The sequence below is a fragment of the Erinaceus europaeus genome, chromosome 17 (assembly GCF_950295315.1).
Source record: "Erinaceus europaeus chromosome 17, mEriEur2.1, whole genome shotgun sequence".
In the NCBI taxonomy this organism is placed as follows: Eukaryota; Metazoa; Chordata; class Mammalia; order Eulipotyphla; family Erinaceidae; genus Erinaceus; species Erinaceus europaeus.
This window is the reverse complement of record NC_080178.1, coordinates 47,210,240-47,230,100: the sequence shown is the minus strand read 5'-3', so window position 1 is coordinate 47,230,100 and position 19,861 is coordinate 47,210,240. Positions and strand designations below refer to the sequence as shown.

The 19,861-nt window shown below is 46.7% G+C and overlaps 2 protein-coding genes across 2 annotated transcripts; both read left to right on the top strand.

Annotated features, from left to right (window-relative positions):
- Window positions 1-5,357: 5,357 nt before the first annotated feature.
- LOC132533741 (coiled-coil domain-containing protein 81-like) lies at window positions 5,358-6,919 on the top strand. The gene is made up of 3 exons (XM_060175786.1): window positions 5,358-5,545; window positions 6,367-6,460; window positions 6,752-6,919. Exons 1-3 carry the CDS (start codon window positions 5,358-5,360, stop codon window positions 6,917-6,919), a joined length of 450 nt encoding a protein of 149 aa, XP_060031769.1.
- Window positions 6,920-7,464: 545 nt separating this feature from the next.
- On the top strand, window positions 7,465-10,628 carry LOC132533740 (coiled-coil domain-containing protein 81-like). Its single transcript, XM_060175785.1, has 5 exons — window positions 7,465-7,539; window positions 8,639-8,811; window positions 9,949-10,027; window positions 10,233-10,389; window positions 10,618-10,628. The coding sequence occupies exons 1-5, from the start codon at window positions 7,465-7,467 to the stop codon at window positions 10,626-10,628; spliced, it is 495 nt and encodes a 164-aa protein (XP_060031768.1).
- The last annotated feature ends 9,233 nt before the right edge of the window (window positions 10,629-19,861 follow it).

Here is a 19,861-nt window from a genome sequence, read left to right as displayed (position 1 = left end):
TTGAGGCTGGTAAGCTCTTTATATATTTTGGTTATTAGCCTCTTGTTTGATGCAGGGCATGTGACAATCTTCTCCCATTCTGTGAGGGGTCTCTTGGTTTGGATATTGCTTTTTTTGCTGTGCAGAATCTTTTTAATTTGATGAAGTCCAATAGGTATATATTTGCCTTAGTCTACTTTGTAACTGGATTCATTTCATTGAAGATGTCTTTAATATTTATGTGGAAAAGAGTTCTGCCAATATTTTCCTCTAAGTATCTGATAGTTTCTGGTCTAACATCCAAGCCCCTGATCCATTTAGAATTTACTTTTGTGTTTGGTGGTTCACATTCATTCCTCTGCATGTTTCAACCCATTTTCCCAACACCATTTGTTGAAGAGACTCTGCTTTCCCCCTTTTAATAGTCTGGGCACCTTTGTCAAAGACTAGATGTCCAGTGTGTGGGGGCTTACTTCTGGGTTCTTGGTTCTATTCCACTGGGCAGTGTGTCTATTCATGTTCCATTACCTAGAAGGTTTGATTACAAGGACCCCATAAAACAATTTGAGGTCAGGGAGTGTGATCCTCCAGTTCTGTTCTATCTTCTCAAGATTATTTTTGACAATTATAGGTCTTTTTGGTTCCAGATAAACATTTGTAGAATTCGTTTTATACTCCTACAAGATGTGTATGGATTCTTGATGGGGATAGCATTAAATTTGTATATGGCCTTGGGCAGTATATTCATTTTAATGATGCTAATTCTTCCAACCCTTGAACATGGAATTATCTTTCCACTTCTTTGTGTCTTTTTCAATTTCCTTGATTAGTGACTCACAATTTTAGTATACAAGCATTTCACTTCTTTGGTTAGGTTTATTCCTAGATATTTTATTTTTTTGTTCTTGTTGTTGCTGTAGGAAAAGGAATTGATTTCTCGATTTTTCTTCTTCTAACATAGTGTTTGCACAGAGGAATGCCACTGAATTTGAATATTAATTTTGCAGCCTGACACCTTACTGTATTGCTTAATGATTTCCTAAAGCTTCTGGCTGGATTTCCTAGGTTTATCTACGTATACTATCATATCATCTGCAAATAGGGAGAATTTGACTTCTCTTACAATATGTATGCCTTTAATTCCTTGCTCCTGCGTGAAAGCTTGGGCAAGAACTTCCAAAACTATGTTGGGTAGTAATGGTGATAGTAGGCAGTCCTGCCTAGTACCTGATATGTGTGGAAATGCTTACAGTTTTTCACCATTGAGTATGATTTTGGCTGTAGGGTTCTGAGGGATCAGAGCTCCAGGACACATTGGTGGGGTTATCTGTCCAGGGAAGTCTGGTTGGCATCGTGCTTGCAGCTGCAACCTGTTGGCTGAAAAGAGAGTTAAAATGTAAAGCCAAACATGTTTTTGACTGATTATGAACCTAAAGGCTAGAATGGCACAAATGAAGAGTTGGGGGTGGTCTCCATTCTCTGCTAATAGGTGTATTTTAGTTATATTTGTTTTTTAAGCTTTATTTTTTTTATTTACAAAAGGAGACAATAACAGAACTGTAGGATACTAGGGGTACAACTCCACACAATTCCCACCACCCGATCTCCATATCCCATCTCCTCTCCTGATAGCTTTCCTATTCTCTATCCCTCTGGGAGTATGGACCCAAGGTCATTTTGGGTTGCAGAAGGTGGAAGGTCTGGCTTCTGTAATTGCTTCCCCACTGAGCATGGGCTTTTACTCATTGATCCATACTCCCAGTCTGCCTCTCTCTTTCCCTAGTAGGGTGGATCTCTGGGGAAGTGGAGCTCCAGGACACATAGGTGGTGTCATCAGTCCAGGGAAGTCTGGTCGGCATCATGCTGGCATCTGGAACCTGGTGGCTGATAAGAGAGTTAACATACAAAGCCAAACAAATTGTTGAACAATCATGGACCTTAAGGTTGGAATAGTGGAGAGGAAGTGTTAGGGGGGGTACTCACTGCAGACCAGTGTACTTGTGTACTTCTGCTTTCAGGTATATATTTTTCCTTGGTTTATGGACACATGTGAACATATGCTCTATCTCAGGGGACCTGGTCTATATCTGGGTTTGGGGACTTTATTGGGGAGTGGACCACCTGGAATGGAATTAGAGAATACTATGAAAGGAAAGGTCTCTCCTGAGTGATGAAGCTGAAGGGTTGTCGTTCCACACCTGAAGTCTCTGGACACAGTCTGAAGTGAAGCATGCTGGGGTGGTACTCGTTGCGTTGATTAGGTTGTGATCGGCGGATGCAATATTATTTGACATGAATTGAGAGAAGCATGCAGGAAAGTCCAAAGGGCCTGAGGATATACTAGTTTTTTTTCTCCCTGAGCCTGAAATGTTATATGCAGATGGATCCTAGTTATTGTCTGGGGAGATGATGTCATGGCTGGAAAAAGGACCAGAAAGCTGGATCAGGGAAGAGAGTAGCTTCCAAATATGCTAAAGGTATATAAATATTGTTGACTGTAAACCCCATCTATTGGATCTGATCTGTTGCCCTACTTCAGCTTAGGAGCCTATTTGATTGACCTCTGTATCCCTTTAGATCAAACCTCACATTCTGGATCATCAGTGAGAACATTCCAATTGCCCCAAAATTAGGACCCATCTTCCTCAGGTGTAGCATAGAGTATGTGGTCCAGCCTCATTTCAGAGGATGGAACATTCTCTACTGTTGTTGATTTGAGTGCAAGGACCTGTGGGGGTCCACAAAGGGATCTGTTTTGTTGTTCCTGATACAGATGACTGGTAACAATGGAGAAAGGGATTTATTTGAGGTCAAGGCCCATCATGTCTGTTTGGGAGTCTCAGAACTCCCAGACTAGGGCCCCAGCTTGATGGGGTGGCCTGATAGTGACTAAAGAGTCATTGTTAAAGTATGCCAGTCTCTTGCCCTTATTGAGCTTTTGCTGTCTTTGCTTTGATAAGGATATCTTGGGAGTAAGTATAATAGGAAATAGGGAAGGAACTTCCCTATTCTTTATCCCTCTGAGAGTATGGACTCATGATCATTATGGGGTGCAGAAGGTGGAAGGTCTGGCTTCTGTAATTGTTTCCCTGTTGAACACTGGCATTGGCTGGTCAATCCATATTCCCAGCCTGTCTCTCTCTTTCCCTAGTGGGGCAGAGATCTGAGATAGGTGTGTCTCCAGGTGGAGTCATCTGCCCAGGGAAGTCAGGTTGGCATCATGGTATCATCTGGAACCTGGTGGCTGAAAAAGAGTTAATATAGAAAGCTGAACATATTGTTGACTAATCATGAACCTAAAGGCAACAATATTGCAGATGAAGATTTGGGGTCTCTGTTTTGGAAAAAACAGGTTTGTCTATTTTAGGTTTATTCTAAGGGCTCCATTTTTGCCTGAGCCTAACAGCTGATATGCAGGTGGACACAGGTTACTGTCTGGGGAAATGGTGTCATAGTTGGAAAAGGGACTAGAAAGCTGGATCTGGGAGAAGAGTCAGAAGATCGTTATTAAATGGGGGGCGGGGGGGGGGTAAGCTTGAGGCTTTAGTCACTGAGCATCCAACAAGCCAGCCTTCCAGTAGCATTGCTTCCAGGGAGCCTGTGAGGTGTCTGGGTCCTGGACTATAGACCAGCTATAAATCTCCTCTCTCCTTTTTCTCCAGACACCTCAAAGTGTAAATTCAACTTTAGCAAACATCAAAAATTCGAAGATAAGTCCAAACTGTGTTCTTTCATTCCCCAGGTGAGTGCCTTACCCCACAGGTTCCATGGACCGATCAACCCTGGCCTCCCAAACACTCTGCCAACCACATACCACTCTGACAGCCCTGTATTGAATCTGGTGACAGAACTAGAAAAGTCACATTCAAACTGAAACCAAAACCCAAAGGCATCCCCTCCCCCCCAGAGTATGAGTACCTTTTGAGACCTCAGTTTAGAAGAGGCAGGTCACAGTCAGACTCAGGCTAAAAAAGAAAAGAGTCTTCAGTCTGTGATTTCTGCATAACAAAGTCCAGGCACTCACTCATGGCAGAGAAGTAGGTTTATTTCAGTATTATCAGGCTGGGTGGGGTGCTGCTCAGAACTGAGAATTCTCCTAGTTTCTTATTCAGATCCAGTGAGCAGGCAAACCTTTTGGTCCATTCCTAGAATTGAATTTGAATTAAAAGGAAATAATGAAACACTGGAAAAAATTGAACAACCTAAACTGAGGAAATCTGTGTTAAGAATGAAGTCAGACAAAGATGATGTGCAAGGTAGGCCAACGATTTTAGCTGTTTTCTCTTTTCTGCTAAGCAGCAGGGCATTGTTGCTGAGCAACTCCTGTGCCGAAAATCAGTACCATTAGAATTATAAGAAATGTGTTCTTCTAAGAAACTGGTCTTCTAGAATTTTCTTTTTTTTTAATTTTATAATTATTTATTTTCCCTTTTGTTGCCTGTTTTTTATTGTTGTTGCAGTTGTTATTGTCATTGATGATGTTGTTGTTGGATAGGACAGAGAAATGGAGAGAGGAGGGGAAGGCAAGAGGGGGGAGAGAAAGACAGACACCAGCACACCTGCTTCACTGCTTGTGAAGCGACTCCTCTGCAGGTGGGGAGCCAGGGGCTAGAACTGGGATACTTACACTGGTCCTTGTGTTTTGTGCCACTGGCATTTTTCCAGCTGCGCTATCGCCTGACTCCCAAGAAATATGCTCTTCTAAGAAATAGCTCTTCTAGAATTTTCTATCTCACCTTAACTCTAATCCCTGAGATTCTCAACTAAGACTCTTTGCTGGCTCTCTACTACTTAAAAGAGTCAAAGTTCAGATGGCTACCGGGGGAGGGAAGTGGCCTAGGTAGGTAACAGAAAAGCATCAAGTGAGCTGCATGTAACATGTTCCATATATATATATATATATATTCTGAGTAGGAGTTTACAACTGTCTTATGTGGCTTAATAGAAAATAGTAGGATTCTCATGTCTGTAGCTGATGTGACTTTGGTTGAAACATATGTAGAAACACAAAGGTTTTCTTAATTTTTTTCTAAGTTACTGGAGATAGCTAGAAGTTGCCAGACAATGTTTTGAGGACTGTTCCTTTCATAAAGAGATTTTACTTGTTATCTTAAGTTGTTATTTATGCAATCTTTCCCTTTCACTTTCTTCCCTTCTCTCTGTCTATCTCTCTCTCTCTCTCTGTATCTGTCTCTGTGTCTCTCTGCCAAGGATTGAACCTGTGATTTAAGAGCATCAGACACAAAAAAGTCTTTTGCATAACCACTATGCTATCTCCCTGGCCCATTATGCATTAGATTAAGCACTTAGCACAGTTGGTGTAGAGTAAGAATGTGTTATCTGTTCCTATTGTATTTTTCTCTCTTCATTGTATCTATATGACCATTAAAGCCTCAAAGGAAAAGACTGAAGGGAAACTTAACTCTTTCTCTTATTCTACAGTCAACTTTCTACCTAGACCTCCAGGTCAAAAACCCACTCCAGCATCTGGAAATATTGCACCCGTAATATTGCCTACCACAGTGGAACCTAATAAGACTGTCTTTACAAAAACAAGAACCAAAAGGTAACATGATGGTCTTTTGTGGGGGGTTAGGTGGGGATCACACTTTACTAACTGTAGTCTGAGTCTTATCTTGATTCAGGGATATTAGATGTTTCCATGCATGCCTTCACATGGTGTCCCTGCATTTGTGCTCCATGGTGAGGACTGCAGAGATGTTCAGGGCTCACAGTCTATCAGGGGGAAGCTAGGTGTGCATGGTCATTAGCAGTGCCAAATACACTGGAGACCTCACTTACCTTGTTTAGTAACTTTGCTTTAGAATGTTGATTCCACAGGAAGAGGGTGTGTGTGTGTGTGTGTGTGTGTGTGTGTGTTTGTGTGTGTGTGTGTGTGTTCACTGCACCTCCCATGCCTGAGAAAGTGCAGTCAGTAATGCTCAAAAGTCAAATGTAAACAAGCATGCTATTATTGAAATCCAGGCTTATCAAACACATAGGTCGCTCACCTGTACAATGCAGAGCTCTGAAGAGAACCACTGAGCTATCTTCCTTTGGCTATATTTGCCTCTAATTTCACTCTGGATGTGAAATTGTGTTGTTTTTTAATATTTATTTATTCCCTTTTGCTGCCCTTGTTGTTTTATTGTTGTAGTTATTGTTATCATTATTGTTGGATAGGACATAGAGAAATGGAGAGAGAAGGGGAAGACAGAGAGAGGGGAGAGAAAGATAGACACCTGCAGTTCTGCTTCTCTACTTGTGAATCAACTCCCCTACAAGTGGGGAGCCAGGTTTGATCCTTATGCCAGTCCTTGTGCTTTGTGTCCTGTGCACTTAACCCACTGTGCTACAGCCTGACTCCCTATTGTTGTTGTCTTATAGTGTGCCACATCCACCCAGTCCATCAAAGAACACCAAAACAGAACCTAAGACCTCTGAGACTACAACTTGTAGGGATCATGAGAAAGCAGGACAGGTACCAGTCTCCTCAGACAAACAAATGATAAATGATGGGGGTGGGGGCCACTGAACACAAACAGGGCTGGGAGAACAAGGGTTCTGAGTGAACATAGACCTTGCAAATCAAGTGGAATTGTGGCCACTCCTGCAACCTGAGGACTCAGCCTATCAAACCCATTGTGCACACCGCTGTTCATATGTCTTTTTATCAAACACACTCCTGGAGAAATCCAGTCTTGGGGAGCACAGGAAGAAGTGTGAAGATAAGAAAGCAAAAGGTAGGAATAGACCCTTGGTGTCATTGTAGGAACTTTGTTACGTGTGTATGCAACGCAGGAAGGCCAACAGTGCACTGTATTCTAATGTCAAGTTGAAAAAAGAAGAAGAACAGGACGACCAAATTCTACATCAATATCAGATAATGAAAGACAAGGACACTGAATTCAAAGACCAGGTAGTAGAATGCTTGGATTGAGAGGTGGTGCAGTGGGGGCAGCAAACAAGACAAGGCCACTGCAGATGTCCTGTGCATGTCTGCCTGGCAGTGTGCCAAATCAGGCATTTCATTTGAGAATGAAGTTTGGGTCATGGCCAGGTTTTCAGGAGCAGACTAAAGTCTTGTTTGGTGCACTACATTTTGGGGCTGAAGCTACTTTCTGATCTCCTCACAGCTTATATAAATGCATTGGGGAGGGGTTTGGAGGATGAATGGAGGGTTTACTCTACTCTGTTGCATGAGTGCAGGGAAGAACATAGACAGCCATCCATTTTCAGGTGCCATTCTGCTTGACTTGCTAGAGCCGCCAGGCCTTGGGTTTGAAAAAGAAAGTTCTTGACTGGGAGACATTTTCTCAGGGAGCAAAACAAACATAGAAAAGCCCAATCAGTTTGGACTCATTTGAAACACAGTCTTTGTAGAGAGAAAGTTAGTAGCCTTCACAAACAGAATGATATTTCCAGTGTGTGTTTATTTTCTTTTTCCTTGCGAAGTTGAGACTAAAATCAGAAAAAGAAGAACGCATGAGGAATGCTGCTTATAACCTTGGTGTCGCAGATGCTATAAAATCACAGAGGAATCCGAAATGCCACTTTTCTGTAAGAGTTGTTTCTGCCTCTCTCTTGCATATAACCCTGTCTGGGAATGTTTGAACCCACCCTCTGGAGGGCACATTGAAGGGATTCCTGTGGGCTTTACAAGAGTGATACTTCCTTTCTGGGTGGGAGCTCATTCCATAGAATCTTGGGCCCCTCCCGACACCCTCAGAACTAAGGTCTCCACCTCAGTAAAACCCTCAGGTGAGCTGTAGGTGCAGAAGTTTCAAAAAACTTCATTTCAGATGGTAGTGAACATGCTTCACCACCATTTTCATGTTTTTAGTATCTTTGGCTTCTATTTTTATCTGCCTAAATCATCCTCTTTTCAAACCATTTTCTAGTTAACCTGACAACTCTTGGACTTGATAGATAGTCCATTGTATTGCCTTTGTTCACCATGCAGGGCTTTGGGACACACACACACACACACACACACACACACACACACATACATACACACACACACAGACACACCATGGAGAAGAAAAAAAGACCTGTGTTGTTAAAATTCGGAGTCTCTAGCTGGCCGGGCTAGCTTCACGAGCGGGTAACAGAGACGACCAGAGACATACGGCTGGGCAGAGAAGCTGTATTTCTTTATTTAGGATCAACGATTTATAAACTAAGACAAACTAATCACCAAACAGAACTCTGCTGCCTCTTTCCCATGGTGGCGCCAAGAACTCTCTCTAACTCTGCCACTCTGGAACTCTGTTGGGGTTCCTAGGGGCGGGGCCAAGCAGGCCCTCGAAACTAACTGGACTGATGCAATTCTCTTGGTGGGGGAGAGCTAGAACAAACCAATGTAAAGCATACAACAGACCTGTGACCTCTGGTCAGTTCTGCTCAGAGTCACCTTGGAGCAGGTGAGTTCAACATGTAGCTGCTTTATCGGCACTTTGAAAAATGACTTTTCTTTCTTTTAGATAGATGGAGAAAGCAACCACAGCACTGAGGCTCCTTCAGTGTGGTAGCGCAGGGCTGAAACCCAGGTCTCACCAACGACAAAGCAGTCACTGTATAAGCCAGCTATTTTGCTAGCCCATCAGTTGCTTTCTTGCTCGTCTCAAAGAAATGAACTGCTCCTCTTTCATCCTAGAATCCATATTACTTTGCAAACCGACCAGCAAGTGCTGCTACTGTCACTGAAAAGAAAAATGAGTATACTAAGAACCTTCTCAAACAAATAGATGCCAATAGTAAACTGGCCAAGAAAAAGAAAGAAAATCAGAAAGTCTTGGAGCAACTAGAACGGCTGCAACTCAAACAAGAGTGAGTTTTGGTGGACTTGCAGGGGGACTCCAGTAGGGAAGGGTAGGGCAGCACAACTAGTGCTGCAGCACATCTTAGCCAGCCAACCAGGATCCCCATGCAGCCCATCATTGCCACCATGCTTAGTGTCAGGACAGCCTTGGAGGCCAGGTACAGTTGTCAGTTGGGACCATGGCCTTTGGCTTTGTGGTCAGTGGTGTTAGTAGAGGAAGAAGGGGCCAGTCTGATGGAGGGACCCTTCCAAGTGTAGGTTTATCATCAGTCTGTTGGGAGCCCAGCGCCCAGGGTAAGGAGTGTGGGGGCCCAGACTAGAAGCAGGGGCCAGGCCATCATGGAAAGTCTTCCACATACTCATACCTGCCATTCTCCTGTAGCTCAGCCTGGGATGAACATTTCTCTCAATTCCCAGTCCTGAGGAAAGAGAGTGTTTGGTTGCACTTGGCCTGAGGCTGAGCATTTGAGTCAGGGAGGAGGTCAGGAGAGCAGTGAGGGAAACTGCTGTGGGGAAGACTCCCCCAAATGGAGGTAATTCCTGCCTCCATAAAGCTAGTGTCTCTCTCTCTCTCTCCCTTGCTCCCTCCTTTCCTCCCTCCCTCCATTCCTTTCTTATTTGCCACTATGGTTATTTGGGGCCTGTTGCCCTGATGCTTCACTATTTCTGACAATCCTTTCTCCCATCTAAGTACTAACCAGGTCCAACCCTGCTTAGATTCTGAGATCAGATGACATCGGGTGTGTTCAGGGTGGTATGGCCATAGACCTGACAGTCCTTTCTTTGATAGACTGTGATAGCTAGAGAGAAGGCAGTGAGAGAGAAAGAGAGACAGAAATAGAGAGAGAGAGAGAGAAAAGGAGAGATCCCTGCAGCACTGTTCCACTGCTTGTGATACGTCTCCCTTGCAGGTGAGGACCTTGGGCTCAGGTCTTTGCACATGGCAGCATGTGTGCTCTCCTAGATGAGACAAAACCAGGCTCCAAGGCCCGTCTCAATAAGGTGTAATGGAAGCTTCCAGAAGGAAGTACCAGCTTTTATTTTCTTGGAACTTATTCCCACTATTACTTGCTAGGTGTGTTTTGATGATGTTGGTCTCCATTAGAATAAACTGTGGCCTCACCTCCTCCTCTTCCAATTATCAGGATTGATGAACAAAAAGCTGAACTGAAGAAACATCAATCTGAGGAGAGAGAAATGTATAAGAAAGCACTGGAATACCAGGTAAGTGGACGGGTTGCTATTTTGAGAACTGTACACTGCTTCCTAGCACTCTGAACGTAGGTGTGTGGAGGGTAGAATACTGGGCCCCCACCCACCTACCAGGTTTCCTCATGAGAGTTTGGGTGCCCTGGCTCCTTCCTATAAACCGTGGGTCTGTCAGTGTACCCCAATGCTGCAGACTTCACACTGGCTCTCTCTGTTCCAGCTGAAACACAGGCCTTCCAGACTGCCCATCTACGAGCCCATGGGCACCTTCACCAACTTTGGGCAGAATGAAAAGACCCTGGAGGCCGAGAAGCGGCAGAGAAATATTGAATATATGAAGCAGCAGGTGGAAGCCGCTCTAGGCCACAGAAGACAGCGTGTCCTCGACCAAATAAAAAATCTGCAGCAAGAAAAAAAAATGCTTCAGAAAAACCAAGAAAAGTAAGGGGCCTGGCCCTTCCTTCCTCACCATAACCCTCTCCTCCTTTCTCTCCCTCTCCTCCCCCACCCCTTGACACCAACCTTAGTAGAAACATGTGTGGACACGTGGAGAGTCATGACTGACCCTAGCTCGCCCCAGCCTGCTTCTCATCTCTACTCCCTAGTCAACTTCTGAGGCTGTTGCATGTCACAAACCACCTTATGGGATGAGTATAAATACAATATGAGTATAAATACAATAGTTTGCACATGCATAGCATTTCTCAGTTTTCCACATAACAATGCAAACCGCACTAGATGCTCTGTCATCATTTTTGGACATGGACACTGCACCCCCCCCACTGCACCCCAGAGTCTTTTACTTTGGTGCAATACAACAACTGCCGTTCTGGTTCTACTTGTGCTTTCTCTTCTGATACTGTTTTTCAACTTCTGCCTGGGAGTGAGATCTTCCCATATTCATCCTTTTTCTGACTTATTTCATTTAACCTGATTTCTTCACACTCCATCCAAGATGGGCTGAAAATGGTGAAGTCACCATTTTTTTTTATTATCACTGAATAGTATTCCATTGTGTATATAGACCACAACTTGCTAAGCCACTCATCTGTTGGACACCTGGGTTGCTTCCAGGTTCTGGCTATTACAAATTGTGCTGCTTACGAACATATGTGTACACAGATCCTTTTGGATGTGTGTGTTGGGTTCCAACCAGGAGAGGAATTGCAGGATCATAGGGTAGGTCCAGGAGATGAGTTTTTAGATTAATTAAAGGAAACAAACATCTTTTGACAGAAAGAGGGTTTTCATTGACATAAAGAGGGTTTTGGCTTAAAGCAAGCAGTCTTGGACCCTTCAGCTAGGGTTCCCTGTATCTGCTCATGTAACTGACTCTTTTTCTTTCTTTTTTTTTTTTTGAAAAAGTTTTATTTATTTTGGGTAGAGATTGGGAGAAAAACAGAGAGAAACCTGTTGCACTTCCTAATTGAAGTTGGGGACCTGAGGCTTGAACCCAGGTCCTTGCACACTGCAATGTGTGCCTTCAGGTAGGTGCACCACTACCTGGCCTCCAACTTTACCTCTTATTCCAAAGAGAGAGAGCAAAACCAGATTTCCCACTGAATCCAAAGGAGAGAGGACTAGGCGGGAGATGGTGGCAGTGTATGGAGTCAGACTCTTGCCTTCCCTCCAGGCATTTAGCAGAAAGATGTGCAGAAGAGGATCGAAGGAACACAATCAATCAACACCTGAGAAAAGAATGGGATAAAGATGTTGTGCTGAAGCATCAGCGAGATGAAGATGCCAAGGCCTTTGACAAGTAATTGCCTTCTGGGGTTGCAAGTTGCCTCCTCTCCCCATTTCCTCCACTCTGATCTGTGGGTCTATAGAGCTTCATGCAAATGAGTGGGGATTGCCAAGAGAACTCCATGGAGGACAGAAGTCTGGGTTTAGTGTGGGGACAGGTGTGCTGCCTGCTAAATGTCTACCAACAGTGTTTTGGTCTGCCTCTACTCAAGGGAGCTTCGTTTTTCTTTTGTGGAGGGTGCAGGGCATTTCTCTTTGGAAATAACAAGTTTGAAGCAGGGAGAGTGAGTTTCCATCCTTGGCTTATGGAATGTTCTGCTCTAAGAGCAGAGCTGAGGAATCATGGGTAAATGGGCAGTCAGGGGAGTTGGGCTGTAGCGCAAAGGGTTATGCGCAGGTGGCGCAAAGCACATGGGCCGGCATAAGGATCCCGGTTCGAACCCCAGCTCCCCACCTGCAGGGGAGTCGCTTCACAGGCGGTGAAGCAGGTATGCATGTGTCTATCTTTCTCTCCTCCTCTCTGTCTTCCCCTCCTCTCTCCATTTCTCTCTGTCCTATCCAACAACGACAACAACAATAATAACTACAACAATAAAACAACAAGGGCAACAAAAGGGAATAAATAAAATAAATATTTAAAATTTTTTTTTTTTAATTTAAGATTAAAAAAAAAAGTAAAAAAAATGGGCAGTCAGTTAGGAATGGATGCTATACAAAGTGAGACACCCAGCAGGGAACAGGCCCAGACCATCCTCCCAGAGGGTGCCTGTCCTGTCTTCTCAGCCCTCTCTCTCTACTCACCACCAGGAGCAGAGCCTCTAGCCTCGGTCCATGGAGGCTGACAGTTAGCCTGAGAAAGGCTGATGATCTTTTGTTTTATTTTCATTTGTCAATGGCGAAAGTTAACATGTGCCTGACTGAGAAGGTGAAAAACTTGCCAAAACAGATGGAGCCTATCCCTTCAGATGTTATCAAAGCCTCAATATGACAAACTTTTTTTTTTTTTTTCATGAACCTTATGTCAGGCTTATAGTGGAGCTGGGAATTAAACTGAAACTTAAAAGGAAATGAAAGTCACTTGCAGAACCACTGTGCTATATCGGTAGCCCCAAATATTCTAAATGACCAATTAACAAATTGTTATCTTGGCTAACCCATGGATAAGTCCTCCTCCTCCTTCCTCTCCTCCTACTCTTCTTCCTCTCTCTACTCCTCCTTCACTCTGACTAATGATGATACAGAGGATTGAGCCTGGGACCTCAGAGCCTCAGACATGCAAGTCTTTTGCACAACTGCCATGCTAGCTTTCCCACTGGGATACAATCTGTTCTAGAGAAGATGTTTTGATTTTAGTGGAAGGTGTTTCCTCCCTCTCTCCCATGTAGGGCCCATCATTTGTGGCAGTGAGTGAGAGGAGAAGGGCAGGCTGGGGGCAAGGGGAACAGGTACTGGGGGGGTGGGTCACTGCCCTTGTTTCCTTTTCACAGTTTTGAGGAAAGCCTCTCACCATCACATGTGCTTTTCCACTTCAGGGCGCCAGACAAACTATTTATTTTGGATCAGTGCAATGACTACAAACGCTGTAAACAGTGTCAGAGAGACCCGTCCAACAAGGGCAAGACCCACTTCTGGCCCTACAACAAACACTTGCCAGGGTCTCTCATGCTCATGTGAAGCCAGAGTCCTGTCCTCGCCTCCCAGTTGTCTTGGGACTCCAGCAGGATGCCACCTGGGAGCTTGCAGAGAAGATTGTGTCTGTCCTCCCTCGTTTTGTGAATCCATGTGTGCCTGATCACCCACAGCCTCACCCCAGTCCACCTGCACCCCAGAACATAATGTGACAGCTGTGGGGATGAGTTATGTACCCTCACCCTAGGGTGGAGTGCTGTCCTCCACCCCCACCCCGGACACCAGTCCAGCCTCAACCTCACAGCACCTGCTGCCAGGGTGGCAGGGGAGAAGGCACCCAGCCTCACCTGAGCTGTGGTGCTCTGTCCTCAAACCCACCCCCCCACCCACAGCCCCTTCCCTCACAGTCGACTTCATCCCTCCCCTGGCCATCCCTTCATACCCCAATTGACCCTTACCCCAGCCCACCACCCACGCTGCAGTCTATCTCCCTTTTCCCCATCCACCACCCTCCCCTCATCCACCACCCACCCTGCAGTCCACCCTCTTCCCCCCATCCACCACCCTCCCCTCATCCACCACCCACCCTGCAGTCCACCCCCTACCCCCCCATCCACCACCCTCCCCTCATCCACCAACCACCCTGCAGTCCACCTACCTGCCCCAGTCCACGTCCACGTCCACTCAGAGCCCACTATCTACCTCCATCAGTCCACCCTTACCCCATAGCACCCTGGCTGTGGTGTGCTGTCCTTACCCTCACTCTACTCCCCGACCCAGTCTACCAATCCCCCTCCAAATCCACACATCTCCCTTATTGCACCCCTCCCCTCTAAGTTCACCAACACACATCAGTCCATCCAGCTCACCCCTACTGGACTCTCCACTATCAAAGCACCCAACCATTACTCCACCCTCCCTCCACCCTCATTTTCTGTCCCTTCTCAGCCCTAAAGGTACCCACTGCCAGATGGCTGGGGAAAGCCACCCAGCCTCAATTTGGCTTTGGTATATTGCCCCCCCCTAACCAGTGCAACCAAAGTTCACCTTTTTGGACCCCCCTCTCTAAGTCCAGCCTCCTCCCTTCACCTTCCCTGTCCCTCCTCATCCACTGTACCTGCTGCCAGGGATGAGACATCCAGCCTCACCCTGAGTGATGTTTCAGCCTCCTCCTCCCACCAGTCCTCTCCCCTGCCTCATTAGACCCCCTTCCCCTCCCATTAGTCCACCCTCCCTCCAACCCCCACTTGTGCATCCCTCCTCTAACCACACCCCTCCAACTCTCCTTCCATTAGCCCACCCTCTGCCCACCCCACCCCCCAGTCCACCCACAACCCCACAGCACCTGCTACCAGGACAGCTGAGGACAAGGCACCCAGCCTAATACTGGCTGTGCTGTGCTGATTTTGACCCTGGCCCCCACCACTGCACCCCTCCCCCCACTCAAAACCCCTCCAACCTCCTGCCCTCCTTCCACCACCCCATCTCCCTTCTACCTCCAGGCCCACAATACCTGCTGCCAGAGCAGCTGGGAGGCACCCAGCTTCCCTGGCAGCCAGGGCCATGGGGTTGAAGGTGGACAGGAGATGGGGTGGTGGTGAAAGGAGGGTAGTTGGGGTGAAGGGGTGTTGAGTGTGGAGGAGGGGTGGAGTGGTGGGGGGGTGGGCCTTGAGGACCAGGACTGAACATCACAGCCAGTTAGGCTGGGTGCCTCCTCCTCAGCTGTCCTGGTAGCAGGGCCTGGGGGTTAGGGGTGGAATGGGGGGTGGGGGGGTTGAGGGAGAATTCACCCCACTCAACAACTCCTTACCCCAACCCCCTACTCCCACCACTCAACCTGCCCCTACCCCTTTCATCACCCCCAACCCAACCACAAACCTTACACACTCCCAGTGCACCCTCAGGGCAGCTGGGGAGAAGGCACCCAGAGTCAGACTGGATGTGGTGAACTCTCCTCACTCCCTTCACCCACCAGTCCTCCCCTCTCCTGGCCAAGATCCCCTCGGACTAGTCCAGAACCACAGCCCACCCCCACTCCACTATCAACCTCACAGTCAGGTTACCAGGACAGCTGGTGAGAGTGCTCCCAGCCTAACTCTGGATTATGTATCTGTCCTCACCCCCCACCCCACACCAGACCACTCTCATCCCTCCCACTCAACTCCCCTATCTCCCAGTCTAAACCCCTTGCCCAACTCTCCCCATTCCTATATTCTAGCCCATCCCCATCCCACCCCTCCCCCACTCAAATCCCACACCTCCCCACTCTACTCCTCCCTTAACCCACCCCCTCCCCATTATCCCTCCCTCCCCACTTCAACCCTCTCCCATTCCATTCCCTCCCCCACCTTATCCCTCCCCCAACCCACTCCTTCCCACTTCACCCCCTCCCCCATTCCACTCATTCTCCCCCACTCTACCCCTCCCCAACACACGCCCTTTCCAATTCCACCTCTCTCCCCCCACTCCAACCCTCCCCATTCCATCTCACTCCACCAACCTCCTTTCCCCCATTCCACACCCTCCCCTTAGTCCACTCCAACCCCTCTGGCCCCTTAGTACAGCCTCCTATCCTCCAAGCTCACCCTAGACCCTTTATCACTGAATTCCAGGGCAGCTGGGGAGGGTGACCCCAGTCTTACCCCGAGCTGTGCAGTGCTGTCTTCATTCTCATGCCCTTGGCACCCAGTCCATGCTCCCCACAGCATCTGCTGCCAAAGGAGCTGGGGAAGAGGCACCCAGCCTCACCTTGCCTGGGGTGCATCCCTGCTTGTGCCTGTACCCTCCTTGTGTATCACCCACAATCTTTTCTAAAAAAGCACAACCTCCTCTTGGAATTGATGTTAAAATAAAAAAACGTTTCTATGTGCCTGCTTGCTCTTAATATTTTTTTTCTTTTTCTTTTTTTTTTCATCAAGACTTAACCACACTGGGCTAACTTATTGAGAGAGAGAGAGAAGCAGCACTGACTTTCCCTCAATTCTGTGGGTGCCAGATTTGAACCAGGGTCATGCACATGACAAAGCAGCACACTGTTCTACTAAACTATTTTTCCGGTCCATATTTCTTTATCTAATGTGGTGCCTTGTTAGAGGAGGAATCCAGTGGCCTCATGTCTGCTCATTGTGACTGAGCTACCTTCCCGGACAATCTGTAAGTCTGTATTTTTAGAGAAAAGACAAGATCAAAGTACTGTCCCACCATCCATGGAGCCCCATTCAAGGCTTCAGCACTCCAGGCAATTCTTTCAGAGGGAGAGCAGGAAAGACCCCAGCAAGACAGCTTCCTTCAGTGTGGTGGGGCTAGGTTCTAGCCTGGGTTGAGTATAGGGCCACGCAGGGTTCTGTTCAGGGAAACTTTTCTGCCAGCCCTACACTGGCCTTTATCCAGGGTGCTCCCATGTAGTGGTAGGTCTCCAACTCGGGGCCTCCTACATCAAGGCTTTATCACAGCCCCCTCCTGGGTCCCTGTGTGTGTAGCAATCTTCTTTAGCTAAAGGCAAGAAACCTAAGGTCCTGTGCTTGCGTAATTGCATCGCTCAGAGGCCTCCTAGCCTCAAATGTTTCACTGTGTCCAGAGGGGGACAGAGACTAATGTTATCCTAGCACCGGTCCCCTGACCATGAAGCTCCCCACCCATTTACCATTCATGGTGCTCTCATGTGGTACAGGGGCTCAAACTCAGGGCCTTAGTATGAAGAGCTATTTTCTGCCTCTCTCCTCCAGAACAGTTACTTGTGAATCTGATCATGCCTCCCTAAGCCTGGACTTTTCTGAAGGAATGAATGTTCTGGAATACCCCCAACCCCCATGAATCTTTCAACTCAAATCCAGGAGTCATGGGACAGAGCTATGCTTTGGGGACACTACACTGAGTGTCAGCACACTGGGAGATATGGGGAGACTAAAACCTGGGCCAAAGTGGCCTGTTGTGGCTGACAGATGGCAGTGTGGCTCTAGGCAGAGCAGGCAGCAGGGGTTTCCTGAGTGTCTGCTTCCTGTGTAACACAGTGACATCACTAGCACACTCAATGTCAAGGACTCAACTCAGGATCTCATGCTTGTGACTCATGTAGTGTAGTTTAGTCACTGCTCCACCACTCTGCTCTCTCACTGCTCAGCTGCATGCCCTGAACCACTCTCCTCCTGTTCAAGTGACTCCCCACGTGACACACTTCTCTCCCGACAAGCAGCCATGGGTACTGTCAGGGCTGAGCTCAGGTGGGGCTTTCAGATTTCTCACAAGCTTAGGTTCAGGGCTAGCAACAGAAAGTCTGGAGAAATCCTTAAGCCAGATATGGAGGGAGGTTCTGAAAAGATGGGCATTTAGGGCCTGTGGGACAAGATATCTCTGGGCTTCTGCTCTTGCACAGAGAGTTTAGGGATAGACAGTGACAAGGAGAGCCATCAGTGGTCATCTGTATTGTGGGTGTCCCTCCCTTGTCCCTGCTCCCAGCCCTGCAGAAATGGCATCAGATCATCTGCACATTCATGAGTTCCCTAGAACAGGTGTAGCTATCCAGTGAGAAGGATTAGCACAAAAGAGAAGGATGATTATTGGATGATCTCACTCATAGGCAGATTTTAACAGTCAAGGACAGAAAGGGAAAACGCCAAGTAAATTTGAACTGCATTCCATGCATTGTACAAAAACAGCAAAGGATTCTGGGGAAGGAGGCAGCAAAAGGGCTGTGGGAGCTTGGAGGGATGGTTTCTGGTGCACGATGGAACAGAAGGACCTAAGTCAGGATTGAGAATGTTCTGCAGATGAGACATTGTACCCATGTGTCAACAACTGTCCTGTAAACCACTATCCAGCCAACAAAACACTAAAAAATTGGTTTAATCAACAATAAAGATGTAAGATATACATGTATATGTATATTAATAGAAATAACATAATAAGAATGTCCTTAGCATTCCTAGAATAATCAAAGTTACCTTTACTGTTCCACATTTGTTTTTGACACTAGGGATATTTCTAGGGCTCAGTGCCTGCATGATTCCACTATTCCCTGTAGCCATTATTTTTTAAATGAGACAGAGATAGTGGGAGATAGAAGTGAGAGACAGAATTAGAGGGAGAGACAGAAGGGGAGCCACCTGCAGGATTGCTCCACTGCTCATGAAGCTCCCCCTTCAGATAGGGATCCATGGCTTGAACCTGGGTAACATATGCTCTCTGTGAGGTGAGCCACCACCTGACCCCTCTGATTTATGTTTATTTCCTGGGCTCTCACGTCTCATTTCTGGTTCCATACAGTCTTCTATGTGTACATGTGTACACTCACACATATGTACATATATAAGACACACATGTACACACATGTGCAGCCATATCCTCACATACCTGTGTTTGCACAAACATAAGTGGGAGCCCTGGATGAGAGCATGTCTGACAGGAAGCAAGGAGGGGACAGTCCAGGCAGCACACTCCCAGCTTCCTTTGCACCATTCTCCACTCCAAAGCCAAAGTCTGAGCCTTCGCTTGGCGGGGGTGGGGGGAGGCTAGCACTGAATAAACTCTCAGAAACACTGAGCATCACCCCCTACAACAGGGAGACTCTCCAGCAGCTGAGCACAGGCCTCCCAGCCCCGAGGGTGTGCCTAGCATGTGCCAGAGCAGATCAGGCCCCCTTGCAATCCCCCCTCAGCATCAAAATCAATATTTAGTGAAATACAGCCATTCTTATGAATGCCCAGAGTTGTCCAGAAAGAATCCATGAAGCACGTCCAGTACAGAGTCTTCTAAGAGTGGAAGCAGCCTAAATGCCCATCAAGAAATGACAGGCTGTTGTCTGGGAGGTGGCACAGTGGATAAATCATTGGATTATCAACCATGAGGTTCTGATTATAATCCCCGGCAGCACATGCCAGAGTGGTGTCTGTTTCTTTCTCTCTCTACCTATCTTTCTCATGAATAAATAAACAAATTATTTAAAAAAAAAAAAAAGAGATGACAGGCTGAGGACGTTCTGGGATATGTATTCCATGGAATACTACTCTTTGACCAAAAACCATGACATTGACCTTGTGACCTCTGGGACAACATGGATGCAGTAGAGGTGACCATGCTTAGTGAAATAAGTAGACATCTGGGTTACTTCTTATTTGGGCTCTTAGAAGTCATGCTGCTGGGAGACGCGCTATAATGCAGAGGGCTAAGCGCAGGTGGCACAGAGCTCAAGGACCTGCTTAAGGATCCTGGTTTGATCTCCTGTCTCCCCACCTGCAGGGGAGTCGCTTCACAAGTGGTGAAGCAGGTCTCCAGGTATCTATCTTTCTCTTTGTCTTCCCCTCCTCTCTCCCTCTCCATTTCTCTCTGTCCTATCCAACAATGATGACATCAACAACAACAACAATAATAACTACAACAATAAAACAACAAGGGAAACAAAAGGGAATAAATAAATATTTTTAAAATCTTTTCTTAAAAAAGAAACTATGCTGCTCCGAACTTAGGGGTGCAGAGATC